At 32.4% G+C, this 22,089-nt stretch overlaps 2 protein-coding genes across 2 annotated transcripts; one reads left to right on the plus strand and one right to left on the minus strand.

The window, feature by feature from the left end:
* Positions 1 to 1,223: 1,223 nt before the first annotated feature.
* Positions 1,224 to 4,216, minus strand: LOC110094371 (GDSL esterase/lipase At2g23540). The gene is made up of 5 exons (XM_020819590.2): positions 3,577 to 4,216; positions 3,347 to 3,477; positions 2,711 to 2,959; positions 2,378 to 2,633; positions 1,224 to 1,605 (listed from the first exon to the last, which is right to left on the minus strand). Exons 1-5 carry the CDS (start codon positions 3,839 to 3,841, stop codon positions 1,385 to 1,387), a joined length of 1,122 nt encoding a protein of 373 aa, XP_020675249.1. The 5' UTR covers positions 3,842 to 4,216; the 3' UTR covers positions 1,224 to 1,384.
* Positions 4,217 to 11,441: 7,225 nt separating this feature from the next.
* Positions 11,442 to 21,705, plus strand: LOC110094372 (probable NADH dehydrogenase [ubiquinone] 1 alpha subcomplex subunit 5, mitochondrial). The gene is made up of 2 exons (XM_020819592.2): positions 11,442 to 11,840; positions 21,383 to 21,705. The coding sequence occupies exons 1-2, from the start codon at positions 11,513 to 11,515 to the stop codon at positions 21,556 to 21,558; spliced, it is 504 nt and encodes a 167-aa protein (XP_020675251.1). The 5' UTR covers positions 11,442 to 11,512; the 3' UTR covers positions 21,559 to 21,705.
* Positions 21,706 to 22,089: the final 384 nt, after the last annotated feature.

A 22,089-nucleotide genomic window follows, 5' to 3' on the forward strand; every position in this document is an offset into this window, starting at 1 on the left:
CTATTATACATAATGTACGCTAGTGAATTACTGAATTCATCCTCAATGTCGACAAGCGATTTCTCCTGTTTGTATGTACTTGGTTGTAGGTACTCCAATTTCTTTCACAGCCAGATGAAGAGCATGTCAAACCCAAAATTTTCACAGCAAAACGCTGCAATTCTGGAGTCTCATCACTAAATTGAATTCATTACTCATCTAATATTTATATAAGAGAGTTTAATTAGTGCAAAAAAATAACTTTTAAATAAATGTTTAAAACATTAAATAAAATTAATTGGAGATCGTTTGGCAATTATATCATTTGCTTGTTGTAATCCAAAAAAGCATTCTTTGTTTCTAAAAGATACCAATTGCATGTCAACATTTGATCTTTCAATTGCATCATTTATCAGTCGATCCATGCAATGATACAATCCCAACTTTATTTCTGGGTTTGTAGACTTGTTCTCTGCATATTGATACTGAGGGTTTAGGTAATAACCAGCTGCATGCAAGTATCAGTGAAGTTGTAGCTCCCACCTATCATCAATAATATTCCAAATTTCCATAAAACTTCTCTCTTCGCCTCCTAAGTTGGAGGCAATCATCTCTTTTGCTTCATCCATGGTATTGTAGATGAAACCCATTTCAAGCTTCTTCTCAGCATCCACCATTCTTAAAACTTGAACAAAAGGTGTAGTGGTTGTAATGACATATAAGATACTTTGTTAAAATTTGTTATTTAAAACAATCATTATAGTCTCTTTTCCCTCAGCCTTCTTCTCCCAAGCACAACTCAACCACTGTGTAGATGTGAACATAACCTCTAAAGATTGTCTAGCATCCAGCATGCTCTCTAAGGTCAAGTAAGCGGTGACAAATCTTGTTGTTGCTAGCCATAGAATTTCTTTCTTTGAAAATTTCCTCATAAGAGCTAGAACCCAATAGTGATTGTAAATAAACTTGATTTTTTTTTTGCTATACAACCAGCATGCTCTCTAAGGTCAAGTAATGTTGCGTATCTATTATTACTCTCTCTCTCTCTCTCAATCTCTCTCTCTCTCTCTCTCTCTCTCTCTCTCTCTCTCTCTCTAAACATAAATATCTTAGTCCCTTGGTTATAAAAATTGTTCCTAAACCCAGCAAAAATATTTTCTTATATATCATCTAGTATGGAATGATATTAGCACTACTTTCAAGTGTAGAATGACATGGCCAGAAGCAAGTAACAAATAGAAGAATATGTGAACAGTTGGTCATTTAATTCATGCGTTCTTGATTCAGTACATGAATGTATCTTTGAAGACAACTGCCGGCATTGCAGAAAAATTACATAGTGAATAAATAGAGGAACAATATCTGATATGAAGCAATAACAAAGTTCAAAATAAAGATTAAAGCTTCAAAGTTCCTTGAGCTGCCTAAGGTTTATAGGAAATATGTATTGGGTATCTCCGTCAAGCAAATACTTAGCAACTATAACATTAGCAGCTTCACTAGGATGATATGGATCCCAAAATAAGTATTTTGAGCGATCCCCACACATGAGAGAAGTAGGCCCGCATGGTACTATTCCAGTCATTGGTCCATTGCTGCAGCAAGCAGAACTTGAACTCTTGAAACCTATGGAAAATTTTATCAGCCACATAATATTGATCACATGAAAGAATATTTGATGCAAAAGAGAAGAAGCACTGTTTATAAGATTGTGAATTTAACTTGAAGATTTGTAAAAAATTGGATTGAATTTAAATTGAAATGAATAGAGGCTAGTAATGTCAGTTAATTTTATTCTAATCTGCCTCAAGCCGAGTTATTGAGGTTTCGTTTGGGATGGTTTTTTTATTGCTTCTTAAAGTAGTTTTTTAGTACAAAAATTAATTTTTTTTACTAGAAAGCGAAGCATCAAAAAAGCGGTCCCAAATGAAGCCTGAGTTTAAAAGGACCAGCTTTGGGCCGACTTTGAAGTTGATTTGAACCAAGTTGTTTATTTTATAAAATATAAATAATTATTATTTGTATCTATTTGTAATATTTACTAGCAAAGTTATATTATTTAATTTAAATATTAGCCTGGAAAATAAAGTGAGTAGATATATCTTGATGCATTTTATATATGTTAGGATGAACTTTAGAGCGAGCCATTAAATTTGCATTGAGATTAGTGTTTACCTATAATATCATAAATTGCATTAATCTCAGTACAAATTCAAGAACTTTTTGAAGCCAATTCATGCATAAAACACACCAAGATATCTTTATGCAATGTTTTTCCTATGAACCACCCTATATACATGACTATCTATGTGCAAATAAGTTGAATTACTTTGAGATTATGAAAGGACCCAATCGACTCGAGATTGGATTATAAAAACTTAACAACCTCCGTTCTTACCATATGATTGGTAGTTATTGATCAGCTCCAACACTAAGTCATAGACATTTGCATGAAGTATTGTGGCTCCAGGAAGGTTCTCATTTAGTTCTATTAGCAAATCCTTCAAACGAGCATTGTATTTTAGAGCTAGCTGATTTGGCAACTCAACACATTCAGTCGAGCCGACTTGGTTAATCGTTTTCTGGTAAGGAATGCAGCCTATTGGCCCAACATTGCCTACAACAAACTTCCTTGCATCAAGTGAGTAGAGCCTCTGCCATTAAAATCATACAATTTGTCATTAAAACAAATAAGATAATAGATTAATAATAATAAAAGAAACTGATATACCGAAAGCTGCATTCTTAGATTTCTGATAAGATTATCAACAAACATGTCAGGTGTTTCTAAGATCCTTTGCCCAACAGAAACAACTGGAAGAAGGTAGTTGTTGAGGAAATCATTAGCTCCTATGGTGATTGAGAAGATAGACTTCTTCATTATGTGCTCTTTTGCTTTCTCCTTTCCCAGTAATCCATCAAATTGTTGCCTGGTGATGTTAAAATAATCTATTTGGATGTCCATTCCAAGTCTATTGATCTGCAACAGTTTATAAGCAAAAGTTAACAAAGCTTGTGGAATATTATTGCTTGTAATTTGTAATATTTTGGAATAGGCAATGATTAAGGTTTTGTTTGGGACAGCTTTCTTTCTGCTTCTTAAAGTAGCTTATTAATACAAAATTTTTAATTTTTATACTAGCAACAAGAAAGCCGTCCCAAACGAAGCCTAAATTAGTTATTTTCAACATTTTGGCATTAAGAACTCTATAGTTAAATTTTGAAATTGATTGCCAAACAGATATGAGGTTCAAATGTGTGGAACAACAAGAAATTTCTCCCTTCATGATATTTTCTCTTTAAAATTTTCTGATAATTTTCTATGTTAAAGATCAGAGAAAGATATGAAGTATAGCTTGTCACATACAAATATTCCTCCAGTTTGGTTCATAATTCCTCCTCCTCCAGATGCATAGTTCACTCCATGCAGAATGGCCGAGCCCTTGGTATTTGGAGCTAGAAATGGTGGTGAATAGTTTGGTTGTCCCAACTCTTCACCTGAAAGAAGTTTGAAAAAAAAAAAAGATCAAATATCATACAGAGATTCAGTAGTGCTTATTTTGTCGTGCAAAGAGGAAGAGAGAAGGGAAGACGAACTGATGATATCGGCGATGGTCCTTCCATTAGTGTACCGACCAGTGGGCTGCCCGTTTGATGGCTTGAAGTCGATGCCATTAGGCTGAATATTCGCCTTCGACAATGTCGGTAAATAGTTATTATTACCAGAGTCGACAAGGGAGTCGCCGAAGATGAAGCAAGCTCCCAGGCCTTCTCCTCTCCCTACTCTTGCTATTGCGCCAAGGATCAAGAGAGAGATAGTGAAGATCACAGCCATCTTCTGCTGAATTTTAAACACTTCCATACTGAGCTTTATATATCATTTGTTTCTTAAAGGAATGGAGAAAATAGGGGGAGAGCCTATTTGTGTGACTTGTGTAACTGTAATGCCTGGTTTACAAGTAAAAATGAATTGGTTATGACTTTTCTACTTTGTTTGTTCTTCAGAACTTTTCATTTCTTGGGGCAAAAGTAGTGCCAGTGGAAGGAAACGATTGCTTTATTTGCAGGGATATGTAGGCAGTGGCATGAGTGAGTTGCAGTTTTGGCCTTCCAGAATTTCTTTGCTGTTGAATTTGAGAAATCGATGTAGATTTACAAGGCTCAAAGTTTTTCAGCGGTTCTTGAGATTTTCTGTGAACGGCACAAGGGACTTAGAAGATTTGAAGAAAAGGATAAAGAATTATTGGATGAGTTAGAATATTTGTTAAAGAATTAAGAAGGTTGAGGCTTCATTTCGGACGGCTCTTTTAATGTTTAAAATAAATTTTTAGTATAAAAATTTTTTGTATTAGAAAGTTATTTTAAAAAATAATAAGAAAGTTGTCTTAAATGAAGACTAAAGTTTCATGTGGGACGGTTTTTTACTATTTTATTTCTTTTTAGTATAAATTTTTTTTGAATTATATATTTTTTGTATTATAAATTTAATTTAGAAAACAATAAGAAAGCTGTTTCAAATGAAGTTTAAGGCTTTGTTTGGGATGGCTTTTTTAATGCTTCTTAAAACAGTTTTAGTACAAAATTTTAAAATTTTGTACTAAAAAGCTGCTTCAAAAAGCAGTAAAAAAGCCGTCCCAAACAAAGCCTAACTATTTAGACCAGTATTAGGTGCTAAAATTTTTATACTACAGATAAATATAACAATTTTTCAGTTTGTCACATAATACTACAAGAATAGAAATATCAATTTTTTTTTATTGTCATTGTCACTAGTTAGAAATGCATGTAGGCTTTAGATTACCTCTGTGACTAATACAGACCTTTTTAAATCTTGGACTCTCTCTTGCTCTAATTGTGATCTTATTATTAGCGAGTATGCTCTAAAGTAATATTATTATAACATATTTTTTTATTAAATTAAAATTTTAAAGATAAGATTTAGGACATACAGATATTATTATTTGATATATATTTTATTATCATATTTATTTAACCATAATTCATTATGTAATTTTATATAGTAGGATTGAATTATGAATAGAATTTTAACTAATTTATAATTGTTAATTATAGTTAGAATCTATAATGAAATATTATTAATATTGTCCATCAATACTATGAAAGGAATTGTCTTGTTTAGATTATTCAATAGAGAGAGATCAAAATTTGAGGTATTTTATATAATATGATTATATAAGAATGAATTAGATAAATTGTGAATTCTCTAGTAAATTCAATCTCTAATAGGGAGACTTCAAAATTCATCATCTTAGTCTTAATATTGAGTTATTAATAAGCTTCTATTTGTAAGATATGGTTTCTTGACTTAGTGGCTATTTGATTGGCTGAAAAAGTAATGCAGTCTAAAAGGAATGTAGTGTATTTGAAATACTTTGGAATTGTTATAGGTTTATACTTCTTTTTTATTTGGCTTGAAGTGAAGTAAATACAGTGTAAAGTTCAAAATGATGGTGGTTGGTGGAAGCCGACGGTGGTTGGGGTTGGCCGGTGGTGCTTGACAGTGACCAGTGGTGGCCAATTATGGTCAATGGTGGCTGACGATGGCCAGCTAGCTGTGGAAGAGGTGGCGGCCAGCGGTGGCAATGGCGATGAGTTTCCAGTATATTTGGAAATCGTCTTAATAGATGAAATTTCAAATACACTGAATTTAAACTAGAGGATGAATTCATTTTACTACCAAATTTTACTCTGCATTCTTTTTACTTCAAACCAGACGCCAACATTTTCAAAACCCTTGTATTTAGAATACCGTATAGTTTACACCCCTTTTACAACAAACCAAATTTCCCCTTATTTGAAAATAATTTGGAAGATATAAAACTCAATTATTATATCTTAGAAACATAATAAAACAAATGGCTCTGAATGTTTAATATACATATATGAAATCAATTCCTTTTAATTTTGAAAGTTGAAAAATTAGTTCCCGTGATTAATTAATTCATAACTTGAATAATAAAATTCTCAAATTTTATGAGAAAATCATAAAATTTATTATTCATTAGAGAATCAATTAAAAGTCAAGGTGAAAGAGGTAGTTAGAGATGTGATATAATTACCTAACTCTAATTATATACTTTTTATAAAGGATTAAATAAATACATGATTCGATATTTTAAATTGAGTAAATTGTATTATAAATTTAAAGGTACAATTTCATATTTAATACCTTTAAATTAAATTTAGTGGAGCTTGAATTACAGATCCATATGTCCATTTTTCATCACCTTTGTACTAAAACACATTAAACTTATATTTTTTACAAATTAATTGAACACTATTGTTAAAAATATAATATAATATAAATATTAAATTATGATTCAGTTTATAACATAAAATTTTTTATGTTATATAAACACTTTTTGTTTATATTTTACAAACCTTTTATCTCAAATTAAAACTAGTTTTTGTTAATAGAGATTAATTAACAAAAAGTTTTTAGCACACATGTTTAATATAAAAAGAAGCTTTATGAAATGATCTGTCTATTTGAAATGTTCTGTATTGTTTCAAAACATTACATATTTTAGTTTTTATATCTAAATGAAATAGGTTTTAATTAAAAGAAACTAACAAACGAAAAGGAGTCAAAAAGCATCTTTTAATACAAAAAAGGTTTTTAATGAAAGGTCTCTTATGCAGCTCATCTAAATATGTTAGTTATGAGCTTTGGCTTCCAACCAAGAAGTCTTGAATTTGAATCTTATGTATGTGATGTGTGTATGAATTTGTCTTAATTAACATAAATGTCAAAAAAAAAAAAAAAAAAAAAAAACTAAAAGTCTGAAAAATTTAAACTTTTCTTACAAACAGTTGGTTTACTATTTTTTTTTAATTGAAGGAGATAATCATTCCCTACGTTTTTTCTAATTCTGCGAATAAGATTATGTTGAGAATATAAATTGAATTCAAAAGATATAGTGTTCATCAACTCTTTCTTTTGCGGGTAGAGTGTGATTTCTCAAGTTTTCTATTACTAATTTTATTACTTATTGGATTAGAGGCATGATTCTGCCTAAATATTGTCTCAAGTTTATTTGAAAAAGTTGTTCTAATTTTCTCTTTCATGGCAATATTCATTCCAAGAAAATGCATCTTATTGCTTGAAAGATGTGTGTAAGCCGAAATGCTATGGAGAGTTAGGTATACCGGATCTTAATGCTCTTTATTACGCTTATAATTGCTCTCTTATTCGGAGAATTTTAAATTCTAAAATCCTTTTTGTCTTTTTGGGTTAAAGATAATTATATTTCTTTGTGGAAGATGCTTTCTTATAAAGCTTCTAGCTTCTAGAAAGATCTTTGTAAGCTTGCTTATTCTATTAAGGATAAACTCTCATTTGTTATCACGGCTGATAGCAATTTATCCTTCTATTGTGATCATTGGTTGGAAGGCTTTTCGATTCAAGATTTAGTTCCGAGTCTTAATTCTTATTGGCATAATATTTCTGTGAAGGATGTTATCTTAGATGACAACTGGTCTTTACCGCTTAGCCCGTAGTTTTTGAATGTCTTTATTGATATTTTAAGCACTTCTATCTCTTGTCTTAAATGGGAGGATGAGCTCTATCCAAAATTTAAGAATTTTTATATGGCTTAATTTCAGGGGTTTGTTAAATTCTCATAATATAAATATATTTGGCATAAATGATATGCCTTGACGTACTCCTGTTATGTTTGGATGGATTTATTATATAGGCTTAAAACTATTGATATTCTTTCTAATAGAAATATTTATATTCCTTTTATTTGTATTTTGTGTAATTCTAATTTAGAATCTCATAATTATTTATTTTTTGATTGTAAGTTCTCTTTTTCCATTATTTCTTCTTTTATTCCTAGTCTTAAGCATTTTTTTCTTAAACCTAATCTTTTTCAAATTTTGATTTTATTGTGGTGCTTAGTATTCCTTGTAATATTAGATATTATTATTTGTTAACTACTTGTTGCTGTTTATATTTCATTTGGTGTGAAATGAATGATATGAGATTTTCTGGGATTTGTAAGAATTCGGATTCTGTTTCTAGTCTTATTAGTAAGGTGATTTTTGCTAAAATTTCGGTTTGGAAAATTTTTACTGAGATTTCTAAGTTCATTATCTAATTGGTTAGTTTGTTTATTTTTTGGCTTCTGATTTAAGTTATGGTAGGAATTTTTAGCTTGTCTTTTATTTTTTTCAGTTTGTTCTTTTATTATTGCTTGTTGCTTTTGTTTGTGGCTATTCTTGTTAACCAATTTTTTAATCTGGATGAGCATTAAAAGCTTGTTTTTGTTACTCTATTTTCATTTCTGTTGGCTGCTGGTTGTTTTGTTGGCAGGTTTAGTGGATATTGTGGATTCTATTTGTGGTTCTTGTTGCTGTTGTTGCTTGTTGGAGGTAGCTGTCTATGGATTTGTCTTTCTGACACTGGATTTTGATGGTTGAGTATTTTTTGGCAGGCATGTTATCTCTTATTGCTTCAGTTTGTTTTTATGTTTGCTGTTATTCCTGTTACTGTGGGTTGTTGTTGCTGCAGTTGCTGGTTGGAGGTTTGTTGTTGATGCTGCTTCTACTTTTTTATTTTTGTCTTTGGACTAGGCTGCTGTTGTGTTGCTTTCTTTTGGCACTTCTTTGTTAAGGGTTGTCTGTTTTACTATTAATTCTAGCTTTTGTTATATTTTCTCTAGTTTATTCCTTTTTATTTGTTGTTGTTTATGACTATTATTGGCAACCGATTTTTAATCTAGATGGACATTAATATCTTTTTTTTGTTTTTTTTGTTTTTTGTTTTGTTCCCCCATTTTTATTTTTGTTGGCTGCTGGTTGTTTTATTGGCAGGTTTTCGTGGATCTTATGGATTCAGAGTGTGGTTCTTGTTGCTGTTGATGTTTGTTGGTGGTAGTTTTTTGTGGTTTTGTCTTCAGACATTGGACTTTTATGGCTGGGGCTTTTTGCTGGAAGGCTCATTCTCTCTTATTGCTTCATAATGTTTTAGTGGTTGTTGTTACTTCTGTTATTGCGGGTTGATGTTGCTGCAGTTGTTGGTTGGAGGATTACTTTTGATGCAGCTATTTTTTGTAGTTTCTGTCTTTGGACTAGGTTGCTGTTGTGCTCATTTTGGCTCTTCTTTATGAAGGGTGGTTTATTGTATTTAGTAGTTTTTATGCTATTTTTTTTTTCTTAGCTACTATGTTTTGTAACTTTAGTTTTTGGGTTGGGTGGTTAGTTCTTCTTCTTATTATTTTTTTTCTTTTCATTGGGTTGTAAGTTTTTCTTACTTCCTTTTGATTTTGTAATCTTTTTATTCTTTAATGAAAATTGGACATGTTTGCCCTTAATTTTCCTAAAAAAAAGTAATATTTTTTTTTCTTCTTTGAATAATTATTACAATATCCTCTTAATAACTTTTTTACATAAATTAATATTGAGAAAGTCTCAGTTTAATTTTCTATATCTCATTTTTTTTATTTTCATATTGATATATTATATATTATAAATCCTACAAATGGTATTAGTGCCAGAGTTTTTTTTTTTTATATTGGTATATCATCAAAAAAATTATCTTGATTGGGCATGAATCTCGAGGCAAAATCTTGTGTGAATTACCAGTAGAAATTCATGAATTTGCTAGAGTCAAATATACCAAATGAGCAACACAATGCATCTCTAGAGCCATCAGATAGTGTTATGCACTTGGGCATTGTTATAACACAAGTAATGGGAGATACACATAGTAAATCAACTGGGAATAAAGCAGAAGAGGGAGATAAGCAGTTATAAACATTCCTTATGTTAAAACCTTTGTTGTTCATAGGTGATAGGACCATAAGATACAGAAGACTGGTTACTGAGGATAGAAAAGATCTTTGACAAAATGTAATGTCCAGAGAGTCGGAAGATATCATTAGCTATGTTCTTATTTGAAGAAGAGACAGAGAGATGATGGATTGGACAACAAATAGAGAAATTCCAAATGAAGACTAATGCTGAGATCATTTGGGATGAATTTACTATTGTATTCAGAATATGATTTATACCTCCATCAGCCTGACAATAAATGTAGGAAGCTTTCATTAAGTTGGAGCAAAGACACAAGAAAGTGATGTAATATGAGGTCGAGTTTACTGCTCTTGCTAGGTATGAGCCTTAGGGGTGTCAATATTTGGCACAACCCAGAAACTTGACCAGAAAATTTCGAGTTAGGAATTTCGACTTGTTTGTAAAATCGGGTTGGATTCGGGTTGACCTGAAAACCTAAAATCAACATGGTTTTACTCATTTTTAATTGATTTAGAAGATTGTTATGAAATAAGTATACAAATAAGTATACGATATTAAAAAAAAAAAAAAACCATGTTGCCCAAACTGAATTAAGCTTGGTTTATTCTAAATTGATTGAAGTAAATCTTACCTTCATTCGATTTAGCTTAAGACATTTCATGCCAATATATATATATATATATATATATATATAAACTGAATTAAGCATGTGCTTGGACAAGTCGGTATGAAAACTTTAAGTAAACAATTTAAATAAAAAATATTTTAGTAAAAACAAAAGAAGCGGGTTGGGTTCGGGTCCGAAAAACCAACACTTTTGCAAAAACATGTTGTGTTAAAAAGTGTCGGGTCAGATTCAAGTTCAACCTGAACCAGGCCCAAAACTCGCTTTTGATAGCCCTAATGATCCTTATTGATCCCTACTACTAAAGAAAAATGCTACATGTTTCTGCAAGGGTTGAATAGGGAGCTCAACATCCATTAGTGCCTTTACAGATCTAGAAGTTTTCTGAGTTAGTGGAGCGGACAAGATTGATTGAAATTGATTGCAACACCAGCATCCAGCTATGAGGTGAGCTCTAGGTATGATGTTAGCAGGAGAAGGTGTAGAGATGAACCAAACAGAGAAAGATATACTGACAAGAGAGGCATATATAGTGATTCAAGAAAATCTACATCGGTAGCATCTACTGACAGCTGTGATGAGTACATTCATTATAGTCGACGACATTCTAGGAAGTGCTACCCGTTGAATGGATGATGTTTTCACTGAAGACAACATGGACATAAGGTAGCAGATTGTCCTCAAAGGGAATTTAGAGGAATGACTGATTATGTTGCAAGACAATCTAGACAGATGGAAGGACGGAGGACTATAGGTTCCAGAGCAGCATATAGTTAAAGATTAATCAACATGATAAAATAATAGAGATATCAGTGATAGTCAGAAGGAGACTTTTGCATCATGACACCTACACCACAAAATTTAAAGGTGAGCCGAACTAAACTAGACTCAAATAGTTTACACATTACACCCTCAGCCCTCATTCCACTCCATCAACGTAACATCGTGCGCTCATGTACCTGCTTTACCTACGGCCCGATGCATTCACTGCTGGATCTCGATCCGACCGTCCCTCTTGCTCCACGTGCTGTATAGCTTTGGTCCGCCTCATTTCTGAGCAATGGAGACTTGGTTTTAGTGCGAACTGCTGGTGGTAGCGAACGCGAGAGAGTAAGGGAAGAAGGCAAGATGTTCCTGCGGCGGTTCCTGACGGGGGGAATGGGGTCTTTGTTGATGGCGAAGGTGAAGGAGACGACGGGAGTCGTGGGCCTCGAGGTTGTGCCGAACGCGCGAGAGGTGTTGATATCGCTGTACACGCGGACGCTGAAGGAGATCGAAGCCGTGCCGGAAGACGAAGGGTACCGTAAGGCCGTCGAAAGCTTCACCAGCCACCGGCTTCAGGTCTGCCAGGAGGAGGAGGACTGGGAGGCGATCGAGAAGCGTATCGGATGCGGACAGGTGGAGGAGCTTATTGAAGAGGCCCAGGACGAGCTCAAGCTCATCGCCAAGATGATCGGTCGGTCTTCTTGCTCTATTGTTTTCTTTCATTTTCTTGGATGTGAGTTTGTTCATTTTCATCTTTAGGGTTCAGCGTTGTTTAAATTTTGTGGTGATTGGTAACACGGAGATTCCTTTGTTGTCCTTTTTTCTCCGATCGAGGGATTAGTTGGTTGATTTGAGACATCATTCCTGTGGAAGCCCGTGTTTTCTACGACTCTGCTTGTTTCGTTTGTTTTTCTTCTTGGGCAGGGCAGTGAAAAGATGATGACTTGGTACCTGTTCATTTACGAAAGTAGAAATTGGCCTATATCTAGAGTTCCTACAGTATATTCTTTCATTTAAAGACAATGTTTTTCACTGAAACTTTAGATTTATAATTCTCTTGATTTTTCCTTGATTTGATTTTTTGAAGTGAATGCGCTTCAAAGTCAAAATTTGCTGAAGTAATGGATTTGGTAGTTTGAAGAACATGCCCAAGCCTACGGTTAAATGCCAACGAATTTCCTAAGCGCACCAAAACTCAACAAAATGTGAAGTTCATTGAAATCAATAGATGTGAAAAATAGAAACGTAACATACGACACATATAAAGTCTTGGCCATAATATTTATGTCAAGATAAATACATACTACACAATTCTTATATATGTATTTACATATCTAACATCTAAAATTTGATATTTACTTACAAAGCACCCAAGTCATTAAATCACATAAAAAATATAACTATTATCAACCTTTCTAAAGTGAAATGCATTTTTTTCATGCATATGTTTAAATTTGATTGAGATAGTAAAGTGTCATATAAATAAATATCTAAGTTTAAATATTAGATGTGTGAATATATAAGAATTAAGTGGTATGTATGTAAATCCCTGTAAATAAAATTGTGCAAACATGAAAAAACTAGCTATCTATCTCTAACATTATATATGCTCATCTGAATCAGCAAAATTGTGATGGAGCTATGCCACATATTTGATTTGGCTTGCATGATAAAAAAGTATATGTGAAATACAGAATAACTAAATTGACAAGTATAAGTGTACATGATTATGCATGCAAAGAAATCAATACATGGTAGTTTTACCTTTATTTGACCCATAATTGCTGCAAAATCAATTATATAGAGACCAGAAAAATGATAGCAAATTTTAATTTTTTTTTTGGTAAAATCAAGATAAAGCAAATAAAACTAGCATCTCCCAAGATTTTTGATAGAGTATCCTCATCCCTTGACCAGTTAGCCCTTACTCTATTCTTCAAATCATTAGAACAACAGAGAACATGGAATGAAACTTAGGTTAAATACATTTCTATAAAGGGAAAATAAATTTTTAGCCACTAATTTCAACAACGAATGGCTCTATGACCATGGATCTATGGAAAATATAGTACAGGCTCTGAAGAAGGGAAGAAAGTCTTGTAATTAATGAAGGCCCTTCACAGCAAATAGAATGAATTGGCAACATTATTGGTAACATCGAATGACCAATAGAGGCCAAGAAAGGCCAAAAGATTAGGAATATTATAGTTAACATTTCGAAGAGATAGGAGGACCATTTGATCAAAGTGTGCAATAATAACCACATTGATATATAGAGCTTCACTAATGATGATACATTGATAATGGTGAACTTAAGACTAAAGAACCAAGCCTCAGCACCAACACATCTTACAAGAAAGACCTCTATGCTTGGATGCAGTGTGTTGTAGGGGCTTTGAAGCATTAGTATGAGGAATAATGAAAGGATGGAGATGGTTTATTTCTATCTTTCCTCTCCTTGAGATTTTTGTGCGTGTTTCCTTACATGAAGCAAGTAAAAAGTTTATTTATATTCATGATGATTATGATCATGATAAGGGCTCACATTTAATGGTAGGTAACAATGAGGCTTTATTATTCACATTATTCTCTTCGATTGGAATCAGTACCATTATCCACCATGCCTCATCTCAAAATCTTTGTCTATGATTCAATTATTGGGCATTCATTGTACTCTATGAACTGTACAATTCTCCTTACAAATAATTGAATAGAGGTACGAAAACTATGTAGAATGTAGTGCATGTTCAAATATAGTTTCAAGTGCAACATTAGATGCGAAATACGTGTGTAATTATACATCTTTTTTCACATACGTCATTTTAAGAGAACTTGTGAATTACAATGACTTCAATATCATCAATTTGAACTTAACTTGATACTTGTGTGTTTAACATGTTTTATGTGAGAGATGTAATAAGTGAAAAATAATAAACAAAAGATGATATTATAATGGATTTGAGAACAAAAGGAAAAGAGGGAAAGAACTAACATATAAGAAAGAACTCTTGTTAAAAAAAGGAGATCGTTTCTCTTAGAGTCTTCAAGTCTCATACTTTGTCAAGGACTACAAATCCCAAAATAAGCAAAATGTTAATGTAATGCTATAGCTAAGTCCAAGCTATTGTTGGGTTTTTTGTACAGTTGTGTGCGTTTGAGTTGTGGGGAGTTTGGGTTTGCTACAATGTTAGATTTGTGGTCTTTGTGCATGAATTTTTCTATTTGTGTTGTGTGGTGGTTTTATGGTACAATGTTGAAGTTATGGGATTTTTAGATCTAATTTGTCATTGATTTTATGTCTACTATTAGGAATTTTGGGATTATCTAGAATTATGTTAGGTTGATTTTAAATAAATCATAAGAAGGGTGGGGGGCTCGGAGATTCAACAAATTGATGTTTTGAGGAGGAATGTGATTGATTTTTTTTTTTTGCTAAATAAAAAATTTCTCTCCAATTTTAAATCTTGTGAGTGCAAGTTGGATGACAGATCTTCTCATGTGGTACTATTTATACTACTTAATTTCAAGTGAAATCATCTTATTGTATAGCATGAGGTTTGATTTTTCTTATTTTGTTTTTATTTCTTCTACATAATTTGACATTGGCTTGCTTAGCGCTCTTGATTTGTTTTTTTTTTCATTTGGTGCATAAATTCAATTAATACCCAACCAAAATAAATTACAATAGCTCACTAATTTAATATAATTCTAAATCCCCGTTGAATTTATTAGATTATTTTGATCATTTTGTTTTTGGTTTGGTATTAATTCAAGTATTGTCTATTTATTTTTCAAAAAATACCAAGTGGTTGAAATATTTGGGGCTTGTGATTTGTGAATCCTCATTTTCTCTTGATGTATTTACACTTGCACATATTAATTGCATTAGTGAACCAAAACTTTGAGTCGTCTGGATCAAATGGTTTGTACATCCAAAGAAAATTTAATTCAAACTAAATATTATTCTCGTACATATCTTAAAATTCTTAGTTTTAAATTATATGATAACGAGGTAGGATAGGGGTAGCAATTTTTTGGTGAAGTCATATGAGGAGAAATAGTAGAATAATAGTTGTATAAGGAAGTTGCAACCCCTAATTGGAATAGTTGATAATATAAGCTGTAGTGAGAAATTGTAGGGGCACTCACAAAAAGAATTCAACTGAAGGAACGATGATTGAGCAAACCCACAAAGAAAAGCTGCACATTTTATCTAAGAACTCTTGGAAATAGTGTTAGAGCAGCAAGTATCTCATAAAAATAGGGATATAATTGCATGAATAGGATAGGCACTGCATGAATGTTTTAGAAACCATAGCAATTTTTCTAGACTTACAAAATTTTGGCTTCAACAAATCGTTATGTTGATATTCTTTCATTAGATCTGTGCATATTTGTTTGATTTCTGTGGTGTGGGTTGTATTTCCAATTCACAATATTCCTTTAGTTTTTGCTATTATTGATGGATGCAATTTGATCATCAATAATGACTTCAGGAACTAGATTTGGATAACCATTTAAAAAAATGCACAATAGATCTATTGGATGTAAAACCAAAAGGTGACAATAGTTTTAACATATATTAAATACTTTGCATATTGAGATATAGTTTCAAATAAATATCAGATGTAGAATCCTTTTGGAACTATAAATCTTTTTTCACATCAAAAAATTTATTTGAAGAATATTCGCGAATGACAATTTCTTCAACCTGATATAGTTTGAACATGGTTGATACTATTATTATTGTGTCCAACAGGCTTTAGATGAGATATACAACTAGTCAAGCCTGATAAGTTGAATAAGACAAGATGAAGAAAGAGACAGAGGGAAGAGTAAAGAGAATGAAATAATGGATGGGCAATCTCTCATGCGTGAACAGATTACTTCTTCTCACACTTGATTACTGATTAAATTTCCTGAAATAAGAAGAGTGGTTTGCATATCTAAAAGCAAGTTTTATTAAACTAAATAAATGTTTTTTTTTACATGTTTCAAAATGCTTTATTGTAAACATCATATAAACCTAATAGGATAGTTATGGCATTGCCTTAGAAGCCATTGGAGAAGAAGCCACCGAACAATAGTTTCATAAAGAAGCTAGAAACCTTGCCATTTTAGTTGATAGGATAAGCTGTCGGGAGAAACTATTGGAACAATTGAAGATGAGCTTTACAAAGAAATATAAACATTAAACAATATATATAAATAGATGAAAAGTTAAAACTGTATGAAGAGTAGTCAAAGGTCAATTGAGCATCACACTCATAAGAAAAGCTGCGCACACATAACACACTTTAGCCAGTTGCCACAGACAGCCCTTGTAAATAACATTAAAGTTGCAGGTATCTTATAAAATTATGGATGTAGCCACAAGAATAGGATACGTACTACAAGAATAGCGTAGGCCCTATGCCTATTTTTGCTTTAAAAATTTTGGCTTCAATGAGTGGTTATTTTGATATTCTTCCAATAGATTTGGCCATAGTTATTTGATTTTCTGTAAAGATATTTATGAATCAATTTTTAGGTTTGTGTTTCTGCTTCATACAATTTTTACTTTTAGTGGTGGACACACTCATGTAGTAGGATAAAGATTTGATGTTGTTGTTGTAGCGGTGAACATGATTTAAACATATAAATAATAGCTCTAGACTCTTGTGTGTCTATTTAAAAAATGCATGAATTACAAAGAAGAGATGAAAAAAAAAAAATTTCAAGACAATGGTTGATGGTTCCTAAAGCTATATTACCTTCATTTGAAAATGAGACTGATACTAATTTTTTTAGATTATTATATTTTGCATTTCTCCAAGTATGTTGTATATATTCTTCTATTTTAGAGTCGGGGGAAATATTTTTTTGATTTAAATGGACAAGGACTATATGAACTCTTTTGAATTTCAACTATTCGTTATTAACATTTGCATTATATTTATAATTTTTAGAATTAATATGAAGCTTCTAACAAATATTTTTATGCAAATCATGTATATGAATAATAGGCAGTTCAATAGGATATGCTGCATGTAAGGCAATAGAAAAATTATTTATATGAATTCTAATTGGTACATTAGATTATTCCAAGGGAAAATTGAAATAAAATTCTAATCAATATTTTTCATCTAATAATTGTTAAAACACACTAATATGTTGTGTATATCATATGAATAAGTAGTTTCTTCATAGAGAATTAACCCAATTGGTTTAAAACTTGAACATAATGAGTTTTTTTACTTTTGAAATCAGTTGGATAAGCCGAGTTTTGAATTTTAAGTCTTTTTTAAAGTACTTTTCACGAATATAGTCAAGGAAATATAGATTTAACCAACATGCTCGACTAGTTCTTTTTAATTTATTTATGGAATATGAAACCAAGGGCCAAATAGATCAAATTATCTATTTGGTTCCTCGACTTGAGGATAATATTAGCGTATAAATTCTTATGAGTTATAATGTTGTATTACTAAATTGATTTGACAACTTATATAGATATGATTTATTCAGCTTCAAAACAGGGATAGATTTAGATTTTTAAGTTGAAGTTAAGATACTCATTCAGATTTAATTTCAAATCCTGGTTTTGAATTTTATTTAATTTTAGGTTCATGTGCATTACTAAGTCTAATGCAAACTGTGATGCATATCATAATTAATTTCAAATTCTACACTTGATGTAGAATTCTTTTGTTACTATAATTTTTTTTTTTCATTTGATTCATCACAAATTACAATTTATTCAATATGATCAAGTTTAACCACACTTGGTACTATTGTTGATGTGTGTTTATCAAGCTTTCAGATAGATGTAGAATAAAAGAGATATCTTGACACTATTATCATATTATTTAAAGTTGTTAAATTGATCATGCGTAAAGAATCTTGATGATATTTAGAATCTGACTTTAATAAGATATACCATTAAAACCAAAAAAAAAAAAAAAAACTTTATATTTCAATGATGTTATTGATAGGAAATACTTGAGTTCACAAGTAATCCTATCGGATTTACTTGAGTTCGCAAGCAACACTAATACAAAATTGGTAAAAACAGCGAGAATATCCAAGATTGGAGATGAAACGGCTAAGAAAATAATAGAACTTTATTGAATACTCAAAGCAAAATAAGCTAGGAAAAAAAAATACAATTGATCCTCTATTCGAGAGGAGGATCGTTCTCTCCCAATCTCTAGACACAAAGTCTAGAGCCCACAACTCCAAGAGAACACCAAACTAAGAATGCCTTCACCCTTCCCCCCTCATCTCTATTTATAAGCCTTCCTAGCCCCATAACCGCCCCTCTCACCTTCCATACAAATATTTAACTTAGAATTTAAATTTCCCACCTTCCATATATGTATTTAATTTAGAATTTAAATTCACTAGTGGACCCCACCTTGGGCGGCAAGCCTAAAATAGGCTGTGCGCCCTACCAGCTTTGCATCATTATATTAATATCATATAGAGTTTGGTTTTGAACTATGATTTCCTATACATTTATCGGAGCTGATTTCCCATTAGAATTATTGAAAACAAAAGGCTAAGCAGATAGGAGGCCATTTCAGTCAACAATTAAGTTTTTCATCATTAATGATCAAGAAAGAATTTGGCATTCTGATTATAATTATTTTTCATTGTAATAAAATAATTTTGTTGGTTTCAATGATGTTCGTTATATGTAATATCATGTGTAGTGCACACAACGTACGTTTTTATGTCATCCTTAGTCATTTTCCTTGGCAGTTTCATGAATTTATGCTTTTTAAATCTATGTGATTCTTCTCTAGCTATGTTGTGCTGCGTAAATAATATTGCTCCAATTGATCCCAATTTCTAAGTTGAATCGATTAGCTAAAAAAATGGTCATTACTGAAATAGTGGACTGTCCTCATCTTAAATCTATATCGCGATGGGGGGAATCTATTGTGTAGTTGTTCGTGAATGAAGGGATATTTGTGAGTTGTTGGTGATCTGGGAGACCTTGTGATGATATATGCGGCACATTTGCTGAAGTTCAACTTATCTATTATGAGATTGACTGACGGAAGATAAACATGAGCACTCAAACAAACCGGTTGATGGTATCAAAAAAAGAGGACCGGTGATGTGATCGAGGGGCAACACAAGTGATAAGGGAGGAAGTTGGAGTCAGAGTGCAATGCTGGTTGGGGTTGAATTAGGGAGCACGAATAGAAATGAGCAAGTGGGTTTTAGATGAATTTATGATGAAATTAGTTCCATCGCAAATTCTTTTACCCTTCCTCTCTAGTTAATTATTACGACAATACAAGCATATGTCACTAACTTATCTCTACCCCCTTCATGCTTATCATCCTTCTCTCATCAATCTTAAAGGCATAGTATTTGACCTTTAAAAATGAGTAACATCCAATGCTTAGCCAAAATAACAGGAGCTATGCTTATAAATAATACATTTTTATAGATTCTATCAATACATGTGGTCAACTGAATCAAAACTGTAAATACTTAGGCTACAAAAATAACAATTTATCAATCCAGACTACCTTTTATAATTGTGAATTTTATTCTGATTTCAACTTCATATGATTAAAGGAAATTCTAGGCATCACAATTGTGCAACTTTCACAGTCAATTATGAGCATGCAAAATTTCCAATGGTAAGCCTTGAGATCAATGGTAAATGGATTGCAGTGAAGTAACTCATCCTATGTACCCTAGAAGGTATTCTAATAATCCAAAATATATAGATTCTTTTGCTAAAGAGAAAATATGTTAGAGCACAAAATATATAGACCCTAGAAATGATACTTTTTTTAAAATAAGTGGAGTTGAGAAAATTTCACATAGCCTCAATAATTTTATGAAACATGATTGTAAAGGCAATATAAGGTTGGAGACTATTTAAAAACCAAGAGAGAACAGCATAATTTGGAGAATTTAATGTTATCATCATGAGCCAGAGTTGATGCTTAAAAGATAATATGATTTTTCGTTGGAACCACTAAGAAATCAAATACCCTCAACCACATAGGTGGGTGGTTCCATTGAATATTTTTTTGTAGGGGTGTCGAAGGTAGAGTAGGGTTTCGCATCATGTAAGGAGATAAGGTCAGTTATAATGCCAAGTAAGAGATGGAGACTCAGTTAAAGGAAAGATGTCAGATTATCATCTGCATAATGTGGAAGAGTAGGATAGTGAAGAGTGAGTGAAACTATTGTATAAGGCACAATGGTTAACCATAATGACAGGGTTGTGCAACAAGTGCAGGTGAGGTGTGAGCAATATGCATGCATGCAAGTAGGGGTGTCAATATTTGACACGACCTGAAAACCCGACTCGAACTCGACCCAAAAATTTCGGGTTAGGGTCAACCCTGACCCGAAACGGGTCGGGTACTGGTTCAACAAATCGACCCGTTTAAAAAATCGAAATGGGTTCGGGTTGAACCGAAAACCCGCAATTGACCTGAAAATCCGTTTTTGACCCAGAAACCCAAGATTAACCCGTTTTGACTCGAAAAATAGCAATTTTTGGTCGGCCCCAGGTCATTCGGGTCGTGTCGGGTTGACTCGGGCCCAAAGTAGGTCGGGTTCGGGTCCGAAAAACCGACCAGTTTGCAAAAATGGGGCGAGTTCTGGTTGACCCCGAATAGTCCCAGATCATTTCCGAGTTCGACAGGAATCCGACCCGTGATCTGAAATTGACACCCCTACATGCAAGTGAAGCTAGGGTAGAAAACAGTGGGTAGTGACAAAACCAATAGTTGGAATGAAGTTAGCTAGCAACAGGCAAGCAATCATTGGAGGGCCCCAAGCAAGTGAGCATGAAAAGATTACTCTATGCTATTGATTAGATATTTGAGGCCTATGAATGGACATACATTAGGATACGATAAGAAAACAAGTATAAGAGAATAGTACACTAATTATGATCATATTAAATCACATGTAATGACCCTCATGTTGTCTAAATTGGATTAAACGACTTTAATTTGTGATTTGAAACTAAGTAGAGTTTTTGTTAGTAAGCTTTGATGGACATATTTCTTGGTAAACTAAAATATACGTGGAAATTTTTTTGTTTTTCCTTAGGTTTCATGCAGCAAATGCATTTTTTTATCTTATGGTCATCAAATTGGTTTAAAATACCGTGTGCTTTAATCAGTTCACCATGACAAATTATCATTTTCTATCAAGCTAATAAATATATCTTACTGATGAGATTGATTTTATCTTATTCGTGGATTGCAGAGTGGGATCCATGGGGCGTGCCTGATGATTATGAATGCGAAGTCATTGAAGATGATACTCCTATTCCTAAGCACGTTCCTCAGCACCGACCGCCACCGCTTCCTAAAGAGTTCTACAAGACGCTGGAAGCTGTTCAGTCGAAACCAGCCTCAAAGGACGAGTCATCCAATCAGTAGGAGTAGTTATGTATGTTTAAAAGCTTCCAAGATGCTTTGAATTTGAACCTTTCAGCTTGCTTCCTTTGTGTTGTTAATTAATAATGTACTTAGCTTCCACTGGAAGTTATATTAAGTACCCGTCTATTGAAGAATATTTTTTTTTCATGTCCAGGTTTGTGAAAGATGAGAGAGATTGAGAGAGAATGTTATGATTTTGTCTGATTTTTTTTTTTTTTTTTTGTGATGAAAATTTGATGTCCATGTTTCATCTCCTATTTATAAGTGAAGATCAAAGTTAGTGTTATAGAATTAAGAATATAATGTAATGATATAGAGAATATATACATTGAATTTGATATTGTTAGATTTCGTTTGAGATAACTTTCTTACTACTTCTTTATGCAGCTGTCTATTATAAAATTTTTAATTTTTGTATTAAAAAGTTGTTTTAAAAAGTAGCATAGTTTCGTTTGGGACGACTTTTTGCCTGCTTCTTAAAGTGGTTTTTTAGTTAAAAAATTTTAATTTTTGTACTAACAAGCAGGAAGA

This window comes from Dendrobium catenatum, unplaced genomic scaffold (genome assembly GCF_001605985.2).
Source record: "Dendrobium catenatum unplaced genomic scaffold, ASM160598v2 fragScaff_scaffold_745, whole genome shotgun sequence".
NCBI classification, from domain to species: Eukaryota; Viridiplantae; Streptophyta; class Magnoliopsida; order Asparagales; family Orchidaceae; genus Dendrobium; species Dendrobium catenatum.

Excerpts from the sequence above, each read along its gene's own strand:
- LOC110094371 (XM_020819590.2), bottom strand. The coding sequence starts at position 3,841 with ATGGAAGTGTTTAAAATTCAGCAGAAGATGGCTGTGATCTTCACTATC. Across the intron at positions 3,478-3,576 it reads GACCATCGCCGATATCATCA|GTGAAGAGTTGGGACAACCA; the intron begins GTTCGTCTTCCC and ends AACTTCTTTCAG. Across the intron at positions 2,634-2,710 it reads ATCTAAGAATGCAGCTTTCG|AGGCTCTACTCACTTGATGC; the intron begins GTATATCAGTTT and ends TTTTAATGGCAG.
- LOC110094372 (XM_020819592.2), top strand. The coding sequence starts at position 11,513 with ATGTTCCTGCGGCGGTTCCTGACGGGGGGAATGGGGTCTTTGTTGATG. Across the intron at positions 11,841-21,382 it reads GCTCATCGCCAAGATGATCG|AGTGGGATCCATGGGGCGTG; the intron begins GTCGGTCTTCTT and ends CGTGGATTGCAG.